This window comes from Lottia gigantea (assembly GCF_000327385.1).
Source record: "Lottia gigantea unplaced genomic scaffold LOTGIsca_137, whole genome shotgun sequence".
Classification (NCBI taxonomy): Eukaryota; Metazoa; Mollusca; class Gastropoda; family Lottiidae; genus Lottia; species Lottia gigantea.
The window spans coordinates 561,514-580,221 of NW_008707563.1; the positions used below are offsets into that span (position 1 = coordinate 561,514).

The 18,708-nt window shown below is 37.1% G+C and overlaps 2 protein-coding genes across 2 annotated transcripts in view; both read left to right on the plus strand.

Moving 5' to 3' along the window:
• Positions 1 to 2,544, plus strand: part of LOTGIDRAFT_139483 (hypothetical protein) — a gene marked incomplete at both ends in the record, with an annotated part of 8,873 nt that extends 6,329 nt beyond the window's left edge. Inside the window, one exon of the mRNA XM_009049509.1 lies at positions 2,257 to 2,544. Within this exon, the coding sequence (XP_009047757.1) occupies positions 2,257 to 2,544 (288 nt within the window). The remainder of the gene's footprint in view (positions 1 to 2,256) is intronic.
• LOTGIDRAFT_139521 (hypothetical protein) lies at positions 2,296 to 15,715 on the plus strand (the record flags this gene model as incomplete). Its single annotated transcript, XM_009049510.1, has 18 exons — positions 2,296 to 2,506; positions 3,051 to 3,332; positions 3,886 to 3,967; positions 4,631 to 4,834; positions 5,391 to 5,529; positions 6,167 to 6,360; positions 6,943 to 7,092; positions 7,533 to 7,656; positions 7,984 to 8,287; positions 8,795 to 9,001; positions 9,477 to 9,767; positions 9,974 to 10,105; positions 10,504 to 10,620; positions 11,171 to 11,309; positions 13,354 to 13,874; positions 14,449 to 14,524; positions 14,824 to 14,973; positions 15,328 to 15,715. Coding segments are annotated over 18 exons (3,711 nt in total), but the record flags the coding sequence as incomplete, so codon positions are not given.
• Positions 15,716 to 18,708: the final 2,993 nt, after the last annotated feature.

Consider the following 18,708-nt stretch of genomic DNA (forward strand, 5'->3'; position numbering starts at 1 on the left):
AGAAACAGGAATTTTTTAGCTAAGCTTATCAGTAATATTGTGGAATTTTGAGCCTTCAAATCCATGTATGTCAAGTTTGAATGTTAAAATATCAACTCTTTTCTTGAGACTCTACCATATATAGAAAAAACAAAGTATTTATTTAGGATATAGTATATAGGAATTATGCGATTTTTTGTACATTTTCAGTATTTCTGAAGGCTATTTACGTTATAACAAATCAACTTGTCCTTTTAATATTGTATCTTTTTGATATCTATTTTTAGCTCCAGTGATCAAGAGATCTTATGATTCTGATCGAGACAGAGATCTCATCTCACCAGCCAGGTTCATGGATTCCATTACAGCAGGAGGTAGGCACAATCATGTCAGTTAAACTTGCAGTCAGGCCTGTAGTCATGTTTGTTTTGGTGGGCAAGTAATATATCAGGAGGGGCAATGGTAATGAGTAATTAGTTGCAGTAATAGAATTGGTCAATTGTCAGAATTTTTTTCGGAGGTGTGGGGGACGATCCATCTACAAGCCTGATTGCTATCCAGCTATCTTTATCTGTAGTTCGGTATTGACAATCTGGGAGAGATTATTGTTAAATGTTTCGACCATGTGCCAGCTGGTAGATAGGATTTAGAAAGCAAGTTGTTATCCTTGTAAGATCATTACCAGAATGTTTGTTCAAGGACTAGCTGGTAGAAAGGATCCTCAAGAACTTACATGATCTTCTGGTAGTGATTTCAGTCATCTTTTTCATCATATTCTGATAAAAAAAAATACACAGTATCAAATCTGTTGAGATCTGTTTGATGTTTTTAGTGCCACCAAGAGTTCCAGCAGGTCGACCAAACATGACAAAACAAGCAGAAGACAGACTGCTGTTGTCTTGGCAAACGGCAAGAATGCCATCTTATCTTAAAGACACACCCATTACCTATATTGTGGAGATGAGGGAGCCACCGAGCCATGCGTGGACCACACTGACCGAAGATTTACCAGAGACTCACTACGAGGTGTCCAAACTAAGACCAGATCAGGACTATATGTTCCGTGTTCGAGCCAAGAACGAGTTTGGTATGAGTGAGCCGACATTGCCTGCAACACTCTTCAGAGAAAGAGGTAAGATCTTACTGTCTTCTGGTTTTTAGGGGAAAGGGGAGGTAATGCTGGAACTTTTGGTTGAGAAGGGATGTAAGATGAAGATGTTTGTTGCATTGTGGGTTGGGAAATAAAGCAATTCTGTACAGTATTGTTGAATTAGGATTAAGACCTGAAGTTAACTCTGCTACATACACAACAACCATACACAATAATATAAGCAGTTACTATGGGAACAACAAGTACGTCAATATAACAATGCTTTCCAGATCTTTTCATGTCCAATTCTGCGCTTTTTTAATTGAATTTCTCTCTTTGTATTGTAGAAGAGAGAAAAGCGAGTCGATCAAGATCCAGAGACAGTTTTAGCCCTTCTCTAAAGTTCGTATTGGAACAACAACAAGTCGAGAAAGATCCATGACAATGGAGAGAATTGTGGACTATATTCGTAAGTATCCTAATGATCTTTTTAAGCCAGAGAAGCCATGGTGTCTCTCTAAAGTGGATTTTGAAGTATGATTTTGTCTTAAAGGGATTGTAAAGAGGTTTTCTAAATTTTTATGTGTATCAGGGTCTGATATCATTTTCATCATTCCAATTTTCAATCAGATGTCTGTGGTTCGTGCAATTTCACTAAAAATAAGTGTTTGATGAAGTCAATAATCACAAAGGGCTTTACATGATGAAACATGTTTTGCGATGAGTGATGTCATCAAACACTCATTTTTAGTGAAATCGCAGGAACCACAGATGTCTGATTGAAAATTAGAATGGTGCAAATTGATGATATCAGTGTCTCTAATACACATAAAAAATTAGAAAACCTCTTTACTATCTCTTTATGTCATATTTTGCATCTTCAAAATGGAAAAAATTGTTTGCAATCGGATATCTGGAAGAGACGATACAAATTTGAGATGCCATTTTAAAGACATTTTTGATCCATGTGTTGACCAAGACGTTGCCCATATACATGAGCCAAAGAGAAACTCCACTTAATTTGCCCATACCTCCGTTAACTTTTACAATAAGATACAGAACATTAGGATGTAAAACTCCATTTCATTTCATTTGCCTTATAATCTGAACAACAATTTGCAAGCCTCCATTTTTATTTGCTTCCAGCCTCTCCACCAGAATTCCTGACTCCACCAGACGAAGATCAGTACGCTGTAGAGAGTGGGGGTTGTAAAATATACGCAGACGTCAAGGGCTATCCCCTGCCATTAATAACCTGGTACTTCAAGGGACAGAAACTGGACACTGATGGAGGACGCTATAACCTAGTTATCTCCCCTGTTGGTCAGATTGATTTAGATTTCAGGGATGTGACCTGGGATGATATTGGGGACTATACCTGCGTGGCGGAGAATGAACATGGTAAAGCTGAAAGGATCATCCCACTCAAAATGGCTGGTAGGTACAGGACTGAAAGCAATGAATCTGTTCATTAATCGAGGGAAAAAAAATTGGATCTGTTAAAGGAATTATGAAAAGGTTTTCTAAATTTTGTTTGTGTATCATGGACACTGATGACATCAATTTGCACTATTCCAATTTTCAATCAGATGTCTGTGGTTCCTGCAATTCCACTTAAACTAAGTGTTTGATGACGTCACTAATCACGAAATATGCTTTATCACCCGAGGTCATTCGCACTTAGTGATGTCATCAAACACTTAGTTTTAGTGGAATTGCAGAAACAAAGACAGTTGATTAAAAATTGGAATGGGGCTAATTGATAATATCAGTGTCCCTGATACACATGAAAAATTTAGAAAACCTCTTTACAATCGCTTTAAAAAGTTTTGCTACAAAATGTAAAACTGTCAAGTATATTTTCTAGAACATCTAATCTGTAGAAGGAATTTTCGAATTCTTTCTGTTAAAGGACTGTGCCAAGAGGAATAATGATAATGTGAAATGTGAGTTTTGATAAAATCTTCTTATTTTCCTTTAGATCCACCAACCTTTATTGAACCTCTTAAAGATCTGATCTTAGTAAACCGAGGAACTGGTAAACTGGAATGTCGTGTTGACGGAATTCCTTATCCTACCATCAAATTTAACAAAGATTGGAGACCACTAACAGAGACCTCCAGAGTTCGTATCCGCCATGAATCACCAGACTACTTCTCTCTGACTGTAGATGGCGCTTTAAGCATGGATGCCGGACAGTATACTTGCGTTGCTGAAAATCCTGCTGGAAAAATCTTCTGTTCTGCTAGGATTGAAGTTGAAGGTATGTGATCCCTTAAAAGATTATTTGTACTTTGAGCTGGACTTTTTCAGCTTACATCCTTTCTGAAGGTTGATAATCTTTCCTTGCTCATGGTCTGACATCGAAAAAGCATCTAGTCGTTTAGATGGGACAATGTCCCGACAGTTAAAAATTGAAAAAGAGAAGGCTAATGTGGCTGTCCTGGCACAATTACCCTCATTGCACACAGCATAGTGTGGTCACATCTTCCATAGTCCAATTATAGGTGCAGAAAAGTGACGGAAAACACCATTCATTTTCATTTTGCTCCTGGTCTGCATCTTGAGACTCTTATATATCCATGAGTGGGTTAAATATTGCTTCACAGAGCTGTTGTCTGTTGGTGGTAAGGTGTGCAATAACTCAATTTCTGGAAGTGACATTTTTGTCTGTTTGGCAATATGTGTTGTAGCTTCAAATCCCTCTTTAGACAAGAAACTTTTGCCACAACCAGTGCTTTTGAAAGACGGACAGAGCTTGTGATGATTTGTCACCCTTTTCAACCATTAAAAGAAAAATGTGAAAATGTTTTCAGATAACCTACCAGCACCTTGTGACTTGGATTTTAAGAATGCCAACATTGAAGATAATTATTACATCTTAGAAGAACTAGGAAGGTAAGGCTTCTATATTTTTACCAGGATTACAAGATGAAGGCTCCTGACTACCAACTAGTCCTTGGCCAAACAACTTGGCAATGATTTTATAAGGTTTGCAGCTGAGGATCTTGTGGATCCTGTCTGACTGTTGGCCCTTAGTGAACACTCTTGTTGGTTTTTCTTCCTGAATTATTGCTACCTATTTATAGCTAGGATCTCTAGAATAGATGACAAAATGGAAAGCTGCTAAGGTCATGCAAGGCAACATATGAACTCAACCAGAATTTTCTTAAATAAGAAATGTAACTAGATCTTGCAGTCTAGACCAAACTTCCATTTTTTTTATTAGCTTTTAGTTTTAAAATGGTCACTTCAGTCTAACGACAGGCCTCTTGAACGTTCATCAAATTAACCTTTTGACCTTACCAGATAAACACTGTGTCACTAAATCTCAGCGCTGGAAAGGGTAGAAAGTTGATTGGTTAAAGCAGAGTTAGGTTGAGTTAGATCAAAAGGTTAATTTGACGAACGTTCAAGAGGGCTGTCGTTAGACCCTAACTGAAGTGGCTATATTAAACTTAAAAGCTAATAAAAAAAACGGAATGAAAGTTTGATCTATTAGATCTTGCAACCAAAAGAGTTACCTACTCCACTGAGGATCCCAAATACTTTATTTTCCAGAGGTAGACATGGAATTGTAAGAAGAGTGATTGAGAAATCAACTGGAAATCAGTATGCAGGTAAATTTATCTCTGTCCGAGAAGATGGAGAAAAGGATTTCTTTAGGAACGAACTGGAAACTTTACGACTGTTGAACCATAAAAATATAGTTGGAGTACATGATGCTTATGAAACACCTAAATCTTTAATTATCGTCACTGAACTGTATCCTCAATTATTAAATGCCTGGTTTTACATAACTGGTTGGTTTGACAAAAATTTTCTATAATGCATGGTTTGACAAATGTGGTTTGGTTGAGAACACTTCGTTTGACAAACAAAGATTGGTGTGACAAAAATATTCTAAAATGCATGGTTCGACAAAAACGGTTGAAATTGCATAACTTGACAAATATGGTTTGGTTGAAAAGACTTGGTTTGACAAAAATCTTCTATAATGCATGGTTTGACACAAATGGTTGAAAAAGCATAGTTTGACACAAATGGTTGAAAATGCATAGCTTGACACAAATGGTTGAAAATTCATAGTTTGACACAAATGGTTGAAAATGCATAGCTTGACAACAACAAAATTTTTTAGAAAACTTCTTCACAATACCTTTAGTCCCCTTAAATTGGCATGTTTGTGCTCATCATTGTATTGGATTGATTTCTCATTTTTTATTTTGTTTTACTAACAGCATGTCATTTTCAAGATTAAAAAAGAGTTGCATGTAGCTTGAGATTCTGGTGAACAAAATAGTCCTTGACCATGCTACAGATTAAATGGTGGAGGACTGGTTGATAGAATTGTAGACCAGAACAACTGGACTGATAACAATGTAGCCACCATCATGAACCGACTATTAGAAACAGTGAAACATCTACATGACAGGAATATTTTACATTTGGACATAAAGGTACGTCACTCTAATCTTATGGTGCCAGCCCTGTCACCAGGAGTGAATTAGGTCTCAGATTTTGTGGCCAGGTGGGGCAGGCGTAGCCACGAGTTACTAGCAGGGTGTCTGGGGGCCATCCCTTTTGAAATTTTGTACATATTTCTGACAATTCTGAGGCGCCAAAGTCACATTTCAAAATGGAAGAGCTGGAGCTTGGAGATTTGCCCGGGCCCAGGCCCCACTGGCCCCACCCGGAATTCTCGGCTATATGCTGTTGTCCTGAAAACATTTTCCCATTTCTGTAGGGTGTTGTCAGTCTTCTGGTTAATGGAAAACTTTACTTCATCAGTATTTTGCTAGGGGGAGGGGGGCTCGATTGGTGAGCTCTGCACATTTAGGACTTCTGGAATCAACAGAACATTCAATAAAACAATTTGGAGTTCAAATGTGTTCCACGTCTGCAGATAAAATAGAAGATGGAGACAGAATTCAAAATGGCGGAGAGGGAAATAGATGGAAAACTTTTGAATGTGATATGGCTTTCATACCGTTCGTCGATTGGGGGCAGAATTGAAACAGACGGAACCTGTTCAGAACTCTCCAATTGAGTGCCACCATGATGAAAGTATACTCTATTGCTTGTTTTATTTTTCAGCCGTCTAATATCTTATACCCCGAGAAAGATTCAGAAGATTTTAAACTGATTGATTTCGGATTCGCCAGGAAACGTCTTGGAGAATTAAGGATGAATTATGGAACACCAGACTTCGCCTCGCCTGAAGCTGTCATCAATGAACCAGTCAGTGCTGCCTCTGATTTGTGGTCTGTAGGCGCCATGGCATACACATTGTAAGTTAATTCTAATGATAGAGGTTGAAAGCTGACATTGGCAGACTCTCAAAAGAGAAGCTCATGCTGCTAAGATGAGGCATATGTTCTACTGAGAGCTTAAAATTAATATAGTTGCCTGAATATTTGTTGTACCAGCTGATAGAGCTTAAAGGTATACTACCTCTCAGGATGACCAAAAACTTGAAATTTTAAAACTTGGTTGAAATGAGTTTTCGTTCATCAGTGAACTTACCTGGTGTCATAACTATACAACAGAATCTCTCTATAATCTAATAAATCTATAAAACTAAGTAATAATTCATTAAACTTAAGCTTAGAAGCATATTTCAATAATTATTTAGTTTAATGGATATATTGTCTTTTATAGAGATTCTATTCTTTAGTCATGGTACCTGGTAAGTCTAACTGATGAATATATACTCTTGTTGACTAAGTTTGAGACTTTAAGTTTTATTTTAATTCTAAATGGTAGTATCCTTTTAATTTCTTCTGTCTTTACCACTTTGTAGAAGTAAAATCCAACATCTGCTTCTAAGGATCTTTCGACTGTATGATGATATATTTTTTTGATTATTTCAGATTATGTGGTTCAACTCCCTTCCAGGCAGACAGTGATCCAGAAATCTTAGAAAAAGTCATGGAAGGCAACTTTCAATTTCCACCAATTTTCGATAAATTTTCACTTGATTCTAAAGACTTTATTTCAAAGCTTTTAGTTTTAGAACCAAGGTAAGAATTTGGCAGTGTATGTTGAACAAGAGCAAAAATATTAAATGTGATGAAAGTTGACAATGGACCAGACCTGGAAAGCATCAGGAATCTCATACTTTGCAGGTATACTTCCAACCACCAAGCAGACAACAATTAGGTATTTTCAACAAATGACACCAGACATATCTAAAGATCCCTAAGACTTTCATTCCGTTTTTTATTAGCTTTTATTTTAAAATATTCTAACTTCAGTTAGGGTCTAACGACAGCCCTCTTGAGTGTTCATCAAATTAACCAAATAAACACTGTGTCACCTAATGACAGAGCAGGAGAAGGTAGAAATTTGAAACCTGGAATCCAAAAGTCATTTGTGTCTAGAAGAATAAGCCTATCTGCTCTCAATGATACATAATATAAAAGTAATATAACTATATTAATGATATGAGTATATATTTCAGTAAAAGACTGACAATGGAGGACAGTTTGAATCATCCCTGGATTAAGAATGCTGGTAAAGATGGCAAGGCTTACAAGCTGGACAACAGTAGCTTCAAACACTTACAGAACAAAATAAAGGAACAGGTAAATGAAGTTTTTTTTCTGAAAGGGACAGGTTCACCATCCGTTTGACTGATCATACCTTTGTCAAAGAAACTGGAATTTTCCAGTTAAGCCAATCAGTAATAGTGTTCACTGCCATCAAATCCATGTGTGTCCTTATCTGCATGTGAATGTTTTAAAGAACCAGCTGGTAGACAGGAACCTCAAGAACTGAAGTTGTTATCGTTGTGAAATCATTGCCAATAGGTTCATTCAAGAATCATCTGGTGGATTCGAACTTCGAGAACCTAAATTTTTGTATTGTAAGTAAATTTTCATTAAATCTAAAACCTGAAGTTTAATATTTAGGAGAAGCATGCTGCAGTTAAAACTGTGGCAAATCTGAGAAGTCTTAGAAGAATGATGGATGGTGACCTCTCTGACCTAGGATTTCAACCAATGGTAGACCCTGTTACTGGTCAGGTGACCTTCCCTGATTCTGCGGCGTATGGAGAATTCGCTGATGAGGAGACATGGTATGATTGGCAGGCTCGACAGCATCAAGAGGGACAACTCCGTACTCCAGCTGATACAGATTATAACATTCGAGTTCGAGGATATCAGAGGGCCTCCAGTCAGCTGTCAGATAGCATGCAGTTAGATGAAGCTGTAAGTGTAGTATATTTCTTGTTTTCAAAGCAATGCTCTTGATCTTTACTGGGATTCCAAGGATTCAGATAAGGAATTGTTATTCTGAAGGCCTATAAATCTTGTCCAACCCAGTTTCAAAGTCATGACCTTCACCCCATTTCAGGTGTTGACCTTATTGAAAGATTATGAAGTTATTTTGACATGTCAGCTGCAAGTCATAACCTTCACCCTCTTTCAGAGGTCTTTTTTCTAATGCCACATTAACCTCGACCTCATTTCAGCTGTCAGCTGATAATTCTAATGGCATTATATTGAATATTTCCCTTATCCTCATGACCTTGACCCATTTTCAGGTTGTTGCCATGGTAGATGATTCTGATGTCATTGTAACCTTGACCCTATTTCAGTCAGTGTTTGCCATATTAGATGATTTTAATGACATTGTAACCTTGACCTTGACCTCATTTCTGTATTGGCCATATATGTTGACTATAAAATCACTATAACATTGACCCAATTCAGGTGTCAGCCATATTGGATGATTCTAAAGTCACTACCACAAAAGAACGTAGAATGTTATCAGTAGATAGAGAAGAGTTACCTCCCTCTATTGAACGAGAGATGGAATGGTTGGACGGTATGCGTAAACATCGAACATACGAGCCTGTTGAGTCCAGCTGTCCATCTAAGAGATCTTCCATTTCCTCAGTCACCGGAGATCGTAAGTTCAGGAAATGTTTTTGTTATGTTCATTATTTTAAGTGTAACATCAGAGTCTAGGGGGGCGCTCGATTGGACAGTTCTGCATGTTTGGGATTCAAATTGGAACAGAGTTCGGAACACGAAAAAATAGTAAGTGCCGATAGAATTTAAAATGGCAGATAATGAAAAAGAGGGAAAATTTTGAATGTGACATATTCTGGTTCTGTTTGTTTGATCGATGCCAGAATTGGAACATATGGAACCTGTTCAGAACACTCCAATCGAGCGCCACCAAAATGTACAAAGTCTACTATGATATTGAAATAAAAGAAATGAAATAGAACTAATTAGCTAATGAAGATGCCATGCAGGGTGCAATGAGGGAAATATTGCTAGGACAGCGGCTAAAGAGAAACAAAAAAGAAAATTAAAAAAAAGAGAAAAGAGTCACAGAATGTCAACAATGTCAAGAATTGACTCTAAATGTCGATAATTTTCTTTTCTTTCAGCCGAGCTACCACCACCATTGTTCAAAACAAAAATTCAGAACAAAGCATATCTGGTCGGAGACGACATTTTGTTTAAATGTCAAGTTGTGGGTCCTCCCCCGCCAACAGTCACATGGTACAGGAACGAGGAATTACTGACAGATGGTGCCAGAATTCAAACATCGCTAGCAGAAGATGGAACAGCTACTCTGTTAATTCTTCATGCCAAGCCCTATGATGGTGGTGTTTATAAATGTGTTGCTAGGAACAAATATGGCCGCACTTCCTGTCGTGCAAGACTTCAACCTGGAGGTAAGTTATGCCTTTTGTCTTTAGGTTTAGAAAAATCCCAAACTGTCAAAGAGATTTCAAGACTGCTAATTCTTTACTGCATCGCATTGTTTGTGGCATACCATATGGCAGAGGAAAGATCTCAATGAGGTTGAGGAGCACTGCTATTTAGGTGTTTCTTTCAACTTCTCTGTGAACTGTCTTTATCCACTGTTTCTATTTTGTAGATGTGCCCAACCGACCAGGTAGACCAGTAGTAACACAACTTACATCTAACTCAGCTTTATTGATCTGGGAAGCACCAAAATCAGATGGAAATTCCGACATCTTGTATTATAAGGTTGACTGTAAGAAACTAGGTAAGACTTTTCAGCTAGCAGCGCCCACTTGACTACTACCTTAGTGTATTCCACCTTCTTCCTTTGGATTTTTCAATCTTTCTCAATAATTTCGATGAAGGTCAACGTTACTGGAAGTTAAATTTATTTTCACAGGTTTTCAACCCGGTTTCCCCCCCTATCAGTGATGTAAGTCAGAGGGGCTGACGTGGAAAAAGCATCTAGTCATTCAGATGGGACAATAAACTGAGGCCCCATGTGTGCTAAAAGCTGTGCACCTTAGAGATCTCTCGACAGGTGTACATTGGAAAAGAGTAGGCTAATATCCTCTAATTGCACACTGCCCATCTTCGTTAGCCAAAGAAGGTGCAGAAAAGTAGGACGTAAAACTCCATTCATTTCATTTTTTCTTTTTACAGGTGATACAAGGTGGACTACAGTAGTAAAGATTCTTCATGAATGTGCTGTTGTTGAGGGACTGAAACCAGATGAAGCTTACCGGTTCCGTGTGTCTGCTGTCAATCAGTTTGGAATGAGTCCTTATTCCTGGTCGTCAGTACAAGTCACAACAAAACCATCAGGTTTGTTACCTTCATCTTTATAGCAACTACCATAGGATCTGGTTGAACTAAGTCCATAGACCCCACCCCTAAGGGTCCTTCCCCCATAATAAGCATTAAGTACAGGCATTAAATTAAAAGATGGATCTCAGGTTGCTGGGAAGGGGCCCTCAACCTACTTAAGTCCACTGGCCTCAACTCATTTAGCTGATCCATGGATAAAAAGTTGCCATTATAATGACAATAGTCCTAATGCTGCTATCCTGGAAAAACTTTTCCTCATTGCACACTTAATTTTTGTCTTTTATTTTCAGGTGGTAAGATTTATTTGGATGAAGATCAAGAGTTAGCCATTTTGAAATCACACCAAGCAGATGAACAACCTACACCATTGACTAGCAGACGTGAGACCAGAGAAGATGGAGAAGTTGATGATTCAGATGATGGTCCAACACTTCATAAAGCTTCTCCTGATTCTGATTATCAGTTTACAGATTCTCTGTGGAAGTAAGTATATAATCTTTAGATTTTCCAGGACGAGCTGAAATCACAGGGGGTGATTCAGGGATTTTCAACCTTTTTCATTCTTATACCCCTTTCAGGTTCCTTTATCAATTGCATTACCCCCTTCCCCCTATAAATCCTTACTATTACCTCCCTTACCAGTATAAATCCTTACTATTACCTCCCTTACCAGTATAAATCCTTACTATTACCTCCCTTACCAGTATAAATCCTTACTATTACCTCCCTTACCAGTATAAATCCTTACTATTACCTCCTTCCCCCTATAAATCCTTACTATTACCTCCCTTCCCCCTATAAATCCTAACTATTACCCCCTTCCCAGTATAAATCCTTACTATTACCCCCTTTCACAGTATAAATCTTTACTATTACCTCCCTTCCCAGTATAAATCCTTACTATTACCTGCATCCCCCTATAAATCCTTTCTACTACCCCCTTTCACAGTATAAATCTTTACTATTACCTCCCTTCCCATTATAAATCCTTACTATTACCTGCATCCCCCTATAAATCCTTACTATTACCCCCTTTCACAGTATAAATCTTTACTATTACCTCCCTTCCAAGTATAAATCCTTACTATTACCTCCCTTCCCAGTATAAATCCTTACTATTACCTGCATCCCCCTATAAATCCTTACTATTACCCCCTTTCACAGTATAAATCTTTACTATTACCTCCCTTCCCAGTATAAATCCTTACTATTACCTGCATCCCCCTATAAATCCTTACTATTACCCCCTTTCACAGTATAAATCTTTACTATTACCTCCCTTCCAAGTATAAATCCTTACTATTACCTCCCTTCCCAGTATAAATCCTTACTATTACCTGCATCCCCCTATAAATCCTTACTATTACCCCCTTCCCCCTATAAATCCTTACTATTACCCCCTTTCACAGTATAAATCTTTACTATTACCTCCCTTCCCAGTATAAATCCTTACTATTACCTGCATCCCCCTATAAATCCTTACTATTACCCCCTTTCACAGTATAAATCTTTACTATTACCTCCCTTCCCAGTATAAATCCTTACTATTACCTGCATCCCCCTATAAATCCTTACTATTACCTCCCTTCCCAAAATAAATCCTTACTATTACCTCCCTTCCCAGAATAAATCTTTACTATTACCTCCCTTCACAGAATAAATCCTTACTATTACCCCCTTCACAGAATAAATCCTTACTATTACCTCCCTTCACAGTATAAATCCTTACTATTACCTCAATTCCCAGTATAAATCTTTACTATTACCTTCCTTCCCAGAATAAATCCTTACTATTACCTCCCTTCACAGTATAAATCCTTACTATTACCTCAATTCCCAGTATAAATCCTTACTATTACCTCAATTCCCAGTATAAATCGTTACTATTACCTCCCTTCCCAGTATAAATCGTTACTATTACCCACTTCCCCCAATAAATCCTTACTATTACCCCCTTCCCCCTATAAATCCTTACTATTACCCCAATTTCCCAGTATAAATCCTTACTATGACCTCCCTTCCCAGTATAAATCTTTACTATTACCCCCTTCCAAGTATAAATCCTTACTTACTATTACCTCCCTTACCAGTATAAATCCTTACTATTACCCCAATTTCCCAGTATAAATCTTTACTATTACCTCCCTTCCAAGTATAAATCCTTACTATTACCTCCCTTCCCAGTATAAATCTTTACTATTACCCCCTTCCAAGTATAAATCCTTACTTACTATTACCTCCCTTACCAGTATAAATCCTTACTATTACCCCAATTTCCCAGTATAAATCCTTACTATTCTGTGAATTTCTCTTAGCTTTCCCTGCAATCGGAGAAAATAGCCTTACTTTAATTATAATTGTCCAGAATTTTTATTCTAGACTTCAAAGCGCTACATTACCCCCCGAATTTGCAAAATTATCCTCCAGGGGGTTATTACCCACAGCTTAAACCTCCTGCTTTTATCAATGTAATTGTTATATTGAAATAAACATGAGAATGGATGTTCATTAGCAGCTGATACTTGCTTGGACGTTTGATGGAAGTTGAAATAGTAGCCAAGTACCACTCTCCTTTGCAAAATTTCCTTCATTGCACACTGCTTTTGTTGCCTGTCCTGTCTGCTATGAATTTTTAATTGTGAATATTTGTATCTTTCAGCCCTTTCATTAATTTGAATTAAAAAGTTTTATTTTCACCAGCCACGAGGAATCTAACTTTATCTTTTATTGTCATTTCAGGGGCAAATTTTCTGAGTTGAAATTGTGTAACAAAGTTGGCAGTAAGGTAGAGCGAGTGATGAAAATCCTTCCAATGAGTGGTAAATCCGAGCCAGAAAAGTTCGCAGAGTATGCCAATCTTCGTGATATACGACATACCAAAATCATCAGACTTTATGATGTTTATTTTACGTCTGCTAGCTGGTATCTTATTTTCGAAAGACTGTATGGTGATCATATTGTAAGGCAATTAGCTTTTAAACGTCGTTATTCGGAGGACAATGTTGCATCAGTGATTCGTCAAGTTTTAGGAGGTTTGCAATTCTTACATCGTATCGGTATTGCTCATCTTAATCTTCAACCAAGCAGTATTGTCACTGTAAGCAGAAGACACTTGGATGTGAAAATCGTGGATTTTGGACTCTCCCAGAAGATCCCTAATCAAGATGGTATCATTGCACCCAGAGTTGGATATCCTGATTTTATTCGTAAGTTCTGTTTATTTCTGTTCAAGGACATTTGCCGTGCATTTATTTGTTATTGATTATAACTGTTCTTGCCTTCTGTAAGCTATTTTTATGACAGCTCGATCGATAGAACAACAATAAAAAAACTACATAATGTTTTGCTTAAGGTGCGACCACACAAACGATCTTGGTCAACGATTTCTGTCATCGACCCTAATCTTAGGCGTTCCTGACATGATTTATGGTATCAAGCAAGTTTGAGGATTGTTTTATCCTCTGCAAGACAGATCGTCATCATCCAATCAGATTCATTTTCATTTCACTTGATTATCGACATGGTGGAAAACGACTGACTAGACATTTTTGACTCCTCCTGTACTTGTTCCGGTGACACCCTTGACAAGATTAATGACATAGAGAAAGGAGCATTCGTGTGCCCGCACCATTAGTGAACACAAACCCAACATCACTCTGTAACTCAGTCAACTTGGCTTCTTCTGAAAGAGTAAAATCCAATCTTTTATTCAAGATCCCAAGATGCTATGATTCGACAAATCTACATCAATTTTAACGTCGATGTTTTTTTTTTTTGCAGCACCAGAAGTTGTTGCCCAAGAAAGAGTGACTGAAGCAGCAGATATCTGGGGTGTGGCTGCTTTGACATTTTTGATGTAAGTTTCTTATTACAGTACAGGAACAAGTTCGCTATTTTCATGGTTGATTTGGGCTTTTCAGAAGTACTAGTAATGTACAAAAATCACAAAATTCCTTTTAAAATACTCTCAATGTCACTCTCTCTGTTCTATAAATAGCAAATTCTCAAGAAAAGACGAGTCGTCTTTTTAATTTTTGAAAGCTGATAATTCTCGACACACATTGATTTGGAGGCTAAAATTTTGACTGCCCAAAAATTGCCGCTTTAATACGATCATTCCATTGGTTTTCCTCAAAATGTTTTTGTTTGTTTCAGGTTAAGTGGTGATTCACCCTACGCTGGTGAAACAGATGAACACACATTACTAAATATAGTCTACAATCGGTATGACCCACATGACCTCTATGATAATATCAGTAAAGAGGCTCTGAAATTCATTTTCAAAATAATGAAACGACTACCCAAGTAAGTAATTTATCAATTTTTCTGGGTTTTAGTTTTTGCACGATATTAAATTAAAATTTTTAGTTAAAAACTTTTTAGTTGGTATGGTTAACATCTTATAAATAGTTTCCAACAATTTCAGTCAATAAATGTCATGTCATGTCATTTCACAATACATCGATTCACAGATACATCGTGCCAGCACTAATTTTTACAACAAAAATAAAAAGATAACAAAGCATGAAATTTGTTTTTTCTGTTTTATTGATGAACACACATTAATTTCACTTGATATTTCTGCCTTTATTTATTGTTATGACATTCATGTTCACATGCACATGTTTCACTGTGTTAATTGGGTGATTTGGTTTTCAGGAATCGTCTGAGCGTCCAAGACTGTCTGGAACATAAATGGCTGCTTCAGACTGATAGCGTTGTAAAGACACGGCAAGATTGTGTCTTCTTAACAAATAAACTTCGTAAATTTTGTAAAGATTATGATTGGAATAGAAAAAATCTTTCTTATCGACGCGATTTTACAACCTTCACCTTACCAGAGAGGAAACCAGTCAAAAGGGTGAAACCAAAATCCAAAGTAGATGTCACTGGTGATGAACCAGTTTCTTCAGAACCAGAACCAGTGTCCGATGAGTTACATTCAGAAGCAGAAGCGACTAAGGTGAAACCAGAATCGGTTGAAGATTCTGAAACAATGAAACCAGAACCAGTGGATGAAACTGAGGAGAAACCAGAAACTTCCTAGGTAAGGTTTAAAACAGGGCCATTTACAGATTCAGAGCTAATTGGGTGCCACAGCTTCAGAGGACAATACAAGCCAACCTTCAACAATTAATATACCAGAATTCCTTATTGTGCGGGCACATGAACGATCTTGGTCGGCTATTTTTGTCTTGTCAAGAGTTTCACCGACCGGCTGTGGGCACACTTCAAAACAAAAAATCTCTGATTGGTCGTCTTCCACCATGTCAATAATCACGTGCAGATTATGCCATTTTAGGAAAATGAATCTGATTGGATAGTGAGACACTGTCTTGCAGATGATAAAATAATCAGCGACAAATATCAAACTGGTTTGATATTATAAATTCTGTCAGCTACACGATAATCTTGTTGTGGAAGCGCAGGCACACAGGAGTCGCGAACAAAAAGAGGCAGCCAAGACCGTTAACATTGCAAAGAGCATTTGAATGGCTGAATATTAATTGACTCATGAACATGGCATGTATAACAACTGCGTCAGATCATGGGTGCTGTATCTAGTAGGCTAACCTGCCGAAATAATTACCCTACTAAATAATTTGTAGGCGATCTTGTATTCAGATTTGCTTCCACATTCCAGCATGAGGAGAGTTATTGCAAATAGATTGATCACTTTGTTTTTCATTTTCAGGAGATTGAAGATGATATAGATATGGGTAGTGTTTGTATATATTACTAATGGTAGGCCTAGTAAGGGAGGCAACTCTTATAGTTACTTTCAATTAAAGGGAGAATACCCTTGTAGACTTAATGCTATGGAGAAATCTTTGTACTTTGCATGCATGTATATAAAGAAACATGTATATTTTAAAACTTTTTAGTAAGTGTATAGGAACCAGACCACAATTACTTCATAACTCATGGGAGATAACTCTTTAACATATCATTCAAGGGAGATCACTCTTGAATGTGTCTTTCAAGGAAAAAAACACTCTTATACTTCAAGTGAAAAACTTTTGTAGATATATCTTGTGGAAAATATATGATTGTATATGTTTAGTAGATTTGTATATCAAATGAGTTGTCTAGTGATGTATGGTAAGTTATTAGTTGAAGTAATGAACACAATGTTCAATGTTCACTTTTGATCTGGTGTTTGTCTTATGTTCTCAAGACGCAATGTGATAATGTAGGATTTCGGGGTCATTATTTTTGAATTTAAAAAAAAAAGGAAATTGGTAATGGTAAAGTATATCTATCAGTTGTTAGGATAAATATTAGATAACTTCATCCCTAAAAACAGAAAAAAAAACATTTCTTGTTATAACAAATGATATTTCCTCCATTTTTTATAACGTTGTCATATGTACGTGCAATATTTAAATTTTTATTAGTTTCTTGTGTTCTATTTCATTATTTACAATTTTGTACTCTAGTTTTTTGTATTTAATTAAGTGCAATCCTCAGAATACTGTGATTTTTTTTAGTTGATTTTTAAGTGTGATAAAAGTGTGGTATAATACCTGTAGATGATTTACAGGGCTGTTGATATGATTGTTTTTACCAGTCATGTCTAGCTAAAGATCTTAACTGTTGATTTGTTTCTTTTTAGTCTGTCTGACTATAGATCTAGACCGCTAATTTGGTTGTATTTACCAATCATGTCTGACTAGAGCTTTTACTCTTGATTTGGTTGTATTTACCAATCATGTCTGACTAGAGCTATTGACTCTTGATTTGGTTGTATTTACCAATCATGTCTGACTAGAGCTTTTGACTCTTGATTTGGTTGTATTTACCAATCATGTCTGACTAGAGCTTTTGACTCTTGATTTGGTTGTATTTACCAATCATGTCTGACTAGAGCCTTTTGACTCTTGATTTGGTTGTATTTACAATCATGTCTGACTAGAGCCTAATACTCTTGATTTGGTTGTATTTACCAGTCATGTCTGACTAGAGCCTAATACTCTTGATTTGGTTTTATTTACCAGTCATGTCTGACTTAACTCTTGATTTGGTTGGTTTTTCCAATCATGTCTGACTAAGGCCTCAAACTTCAGAATTGGCTGTAATTACTAGCAATGTCTGAACAGAGCTCTATACTACGAATTTGATTATATTTACCAATCCTGTCTGACTAAGTCCTTCTGAATTGGCTGTATATGCTTGTTGTGTCAGACTTGCTTGGTGTACAGATTATCCGGAAATTTTCCAGGTCACAAGCAATTCTTTCACTATGTAAAATGATAAGAAAGTTGAATGTGGGGGGCCAAAACCGCTCTCTTTTTCTTTCATACCCCCCACCCACCCCTCATGGAAACGCCGCTGGGGTCAAGGAAGTTTAACTATAGCCTAACAATAATTTAAATCAACAGCTCTGTTTTTATTGTGTTTGTTGTATATTGTTTGTCTCCACAGTTGTTTATTTTATATCCAAAAATAGATTGATAATAAAAAAAGATTAGACGAAAAAAACATTTTTTGAAGGAAATTACTTCAAATTGCAACCAAACTACAAAATAAAGGATGTTTTGATAACTTGGATGAAGCAATTATAGAGAAGAAGCCGTTTGAGAAGAAGTCATCGATAGTCAAGGAGTGAATCATAATTTTATCTTGTCAGGTGAAGTGTGCAGAATTTTCTTAGTTATTAACCGAGCTATCACATTCCTCTATCAGACAATAGGCTACAATTCTCTGCCAAATGAGCTACCCTACTTCCCGATAAATCCACAAATCAAAACTCTGCCGACTGAGATAACTCACTGCTGCCTAGCGAACAACAATACGTCTTGTCCAGTCTAACCGAGTCATCCTAAATGAAGACGACAATCAAGCTCGTTATTAACTGAGCTATCCCACTGCTCTATCAGACGACATTAGGCTACAGTTCTCTGCCAAATGAGCTACCCTACTTTCGATTAGTCCCCAAGTCAAATCCCTGTCGCCTCCACTAACTCAGTGCTGCCTAGCGCACGACAATACGTCTCACTTCTAACCGAGTCACCCTAAATGTCTCTGCAGACCACAATC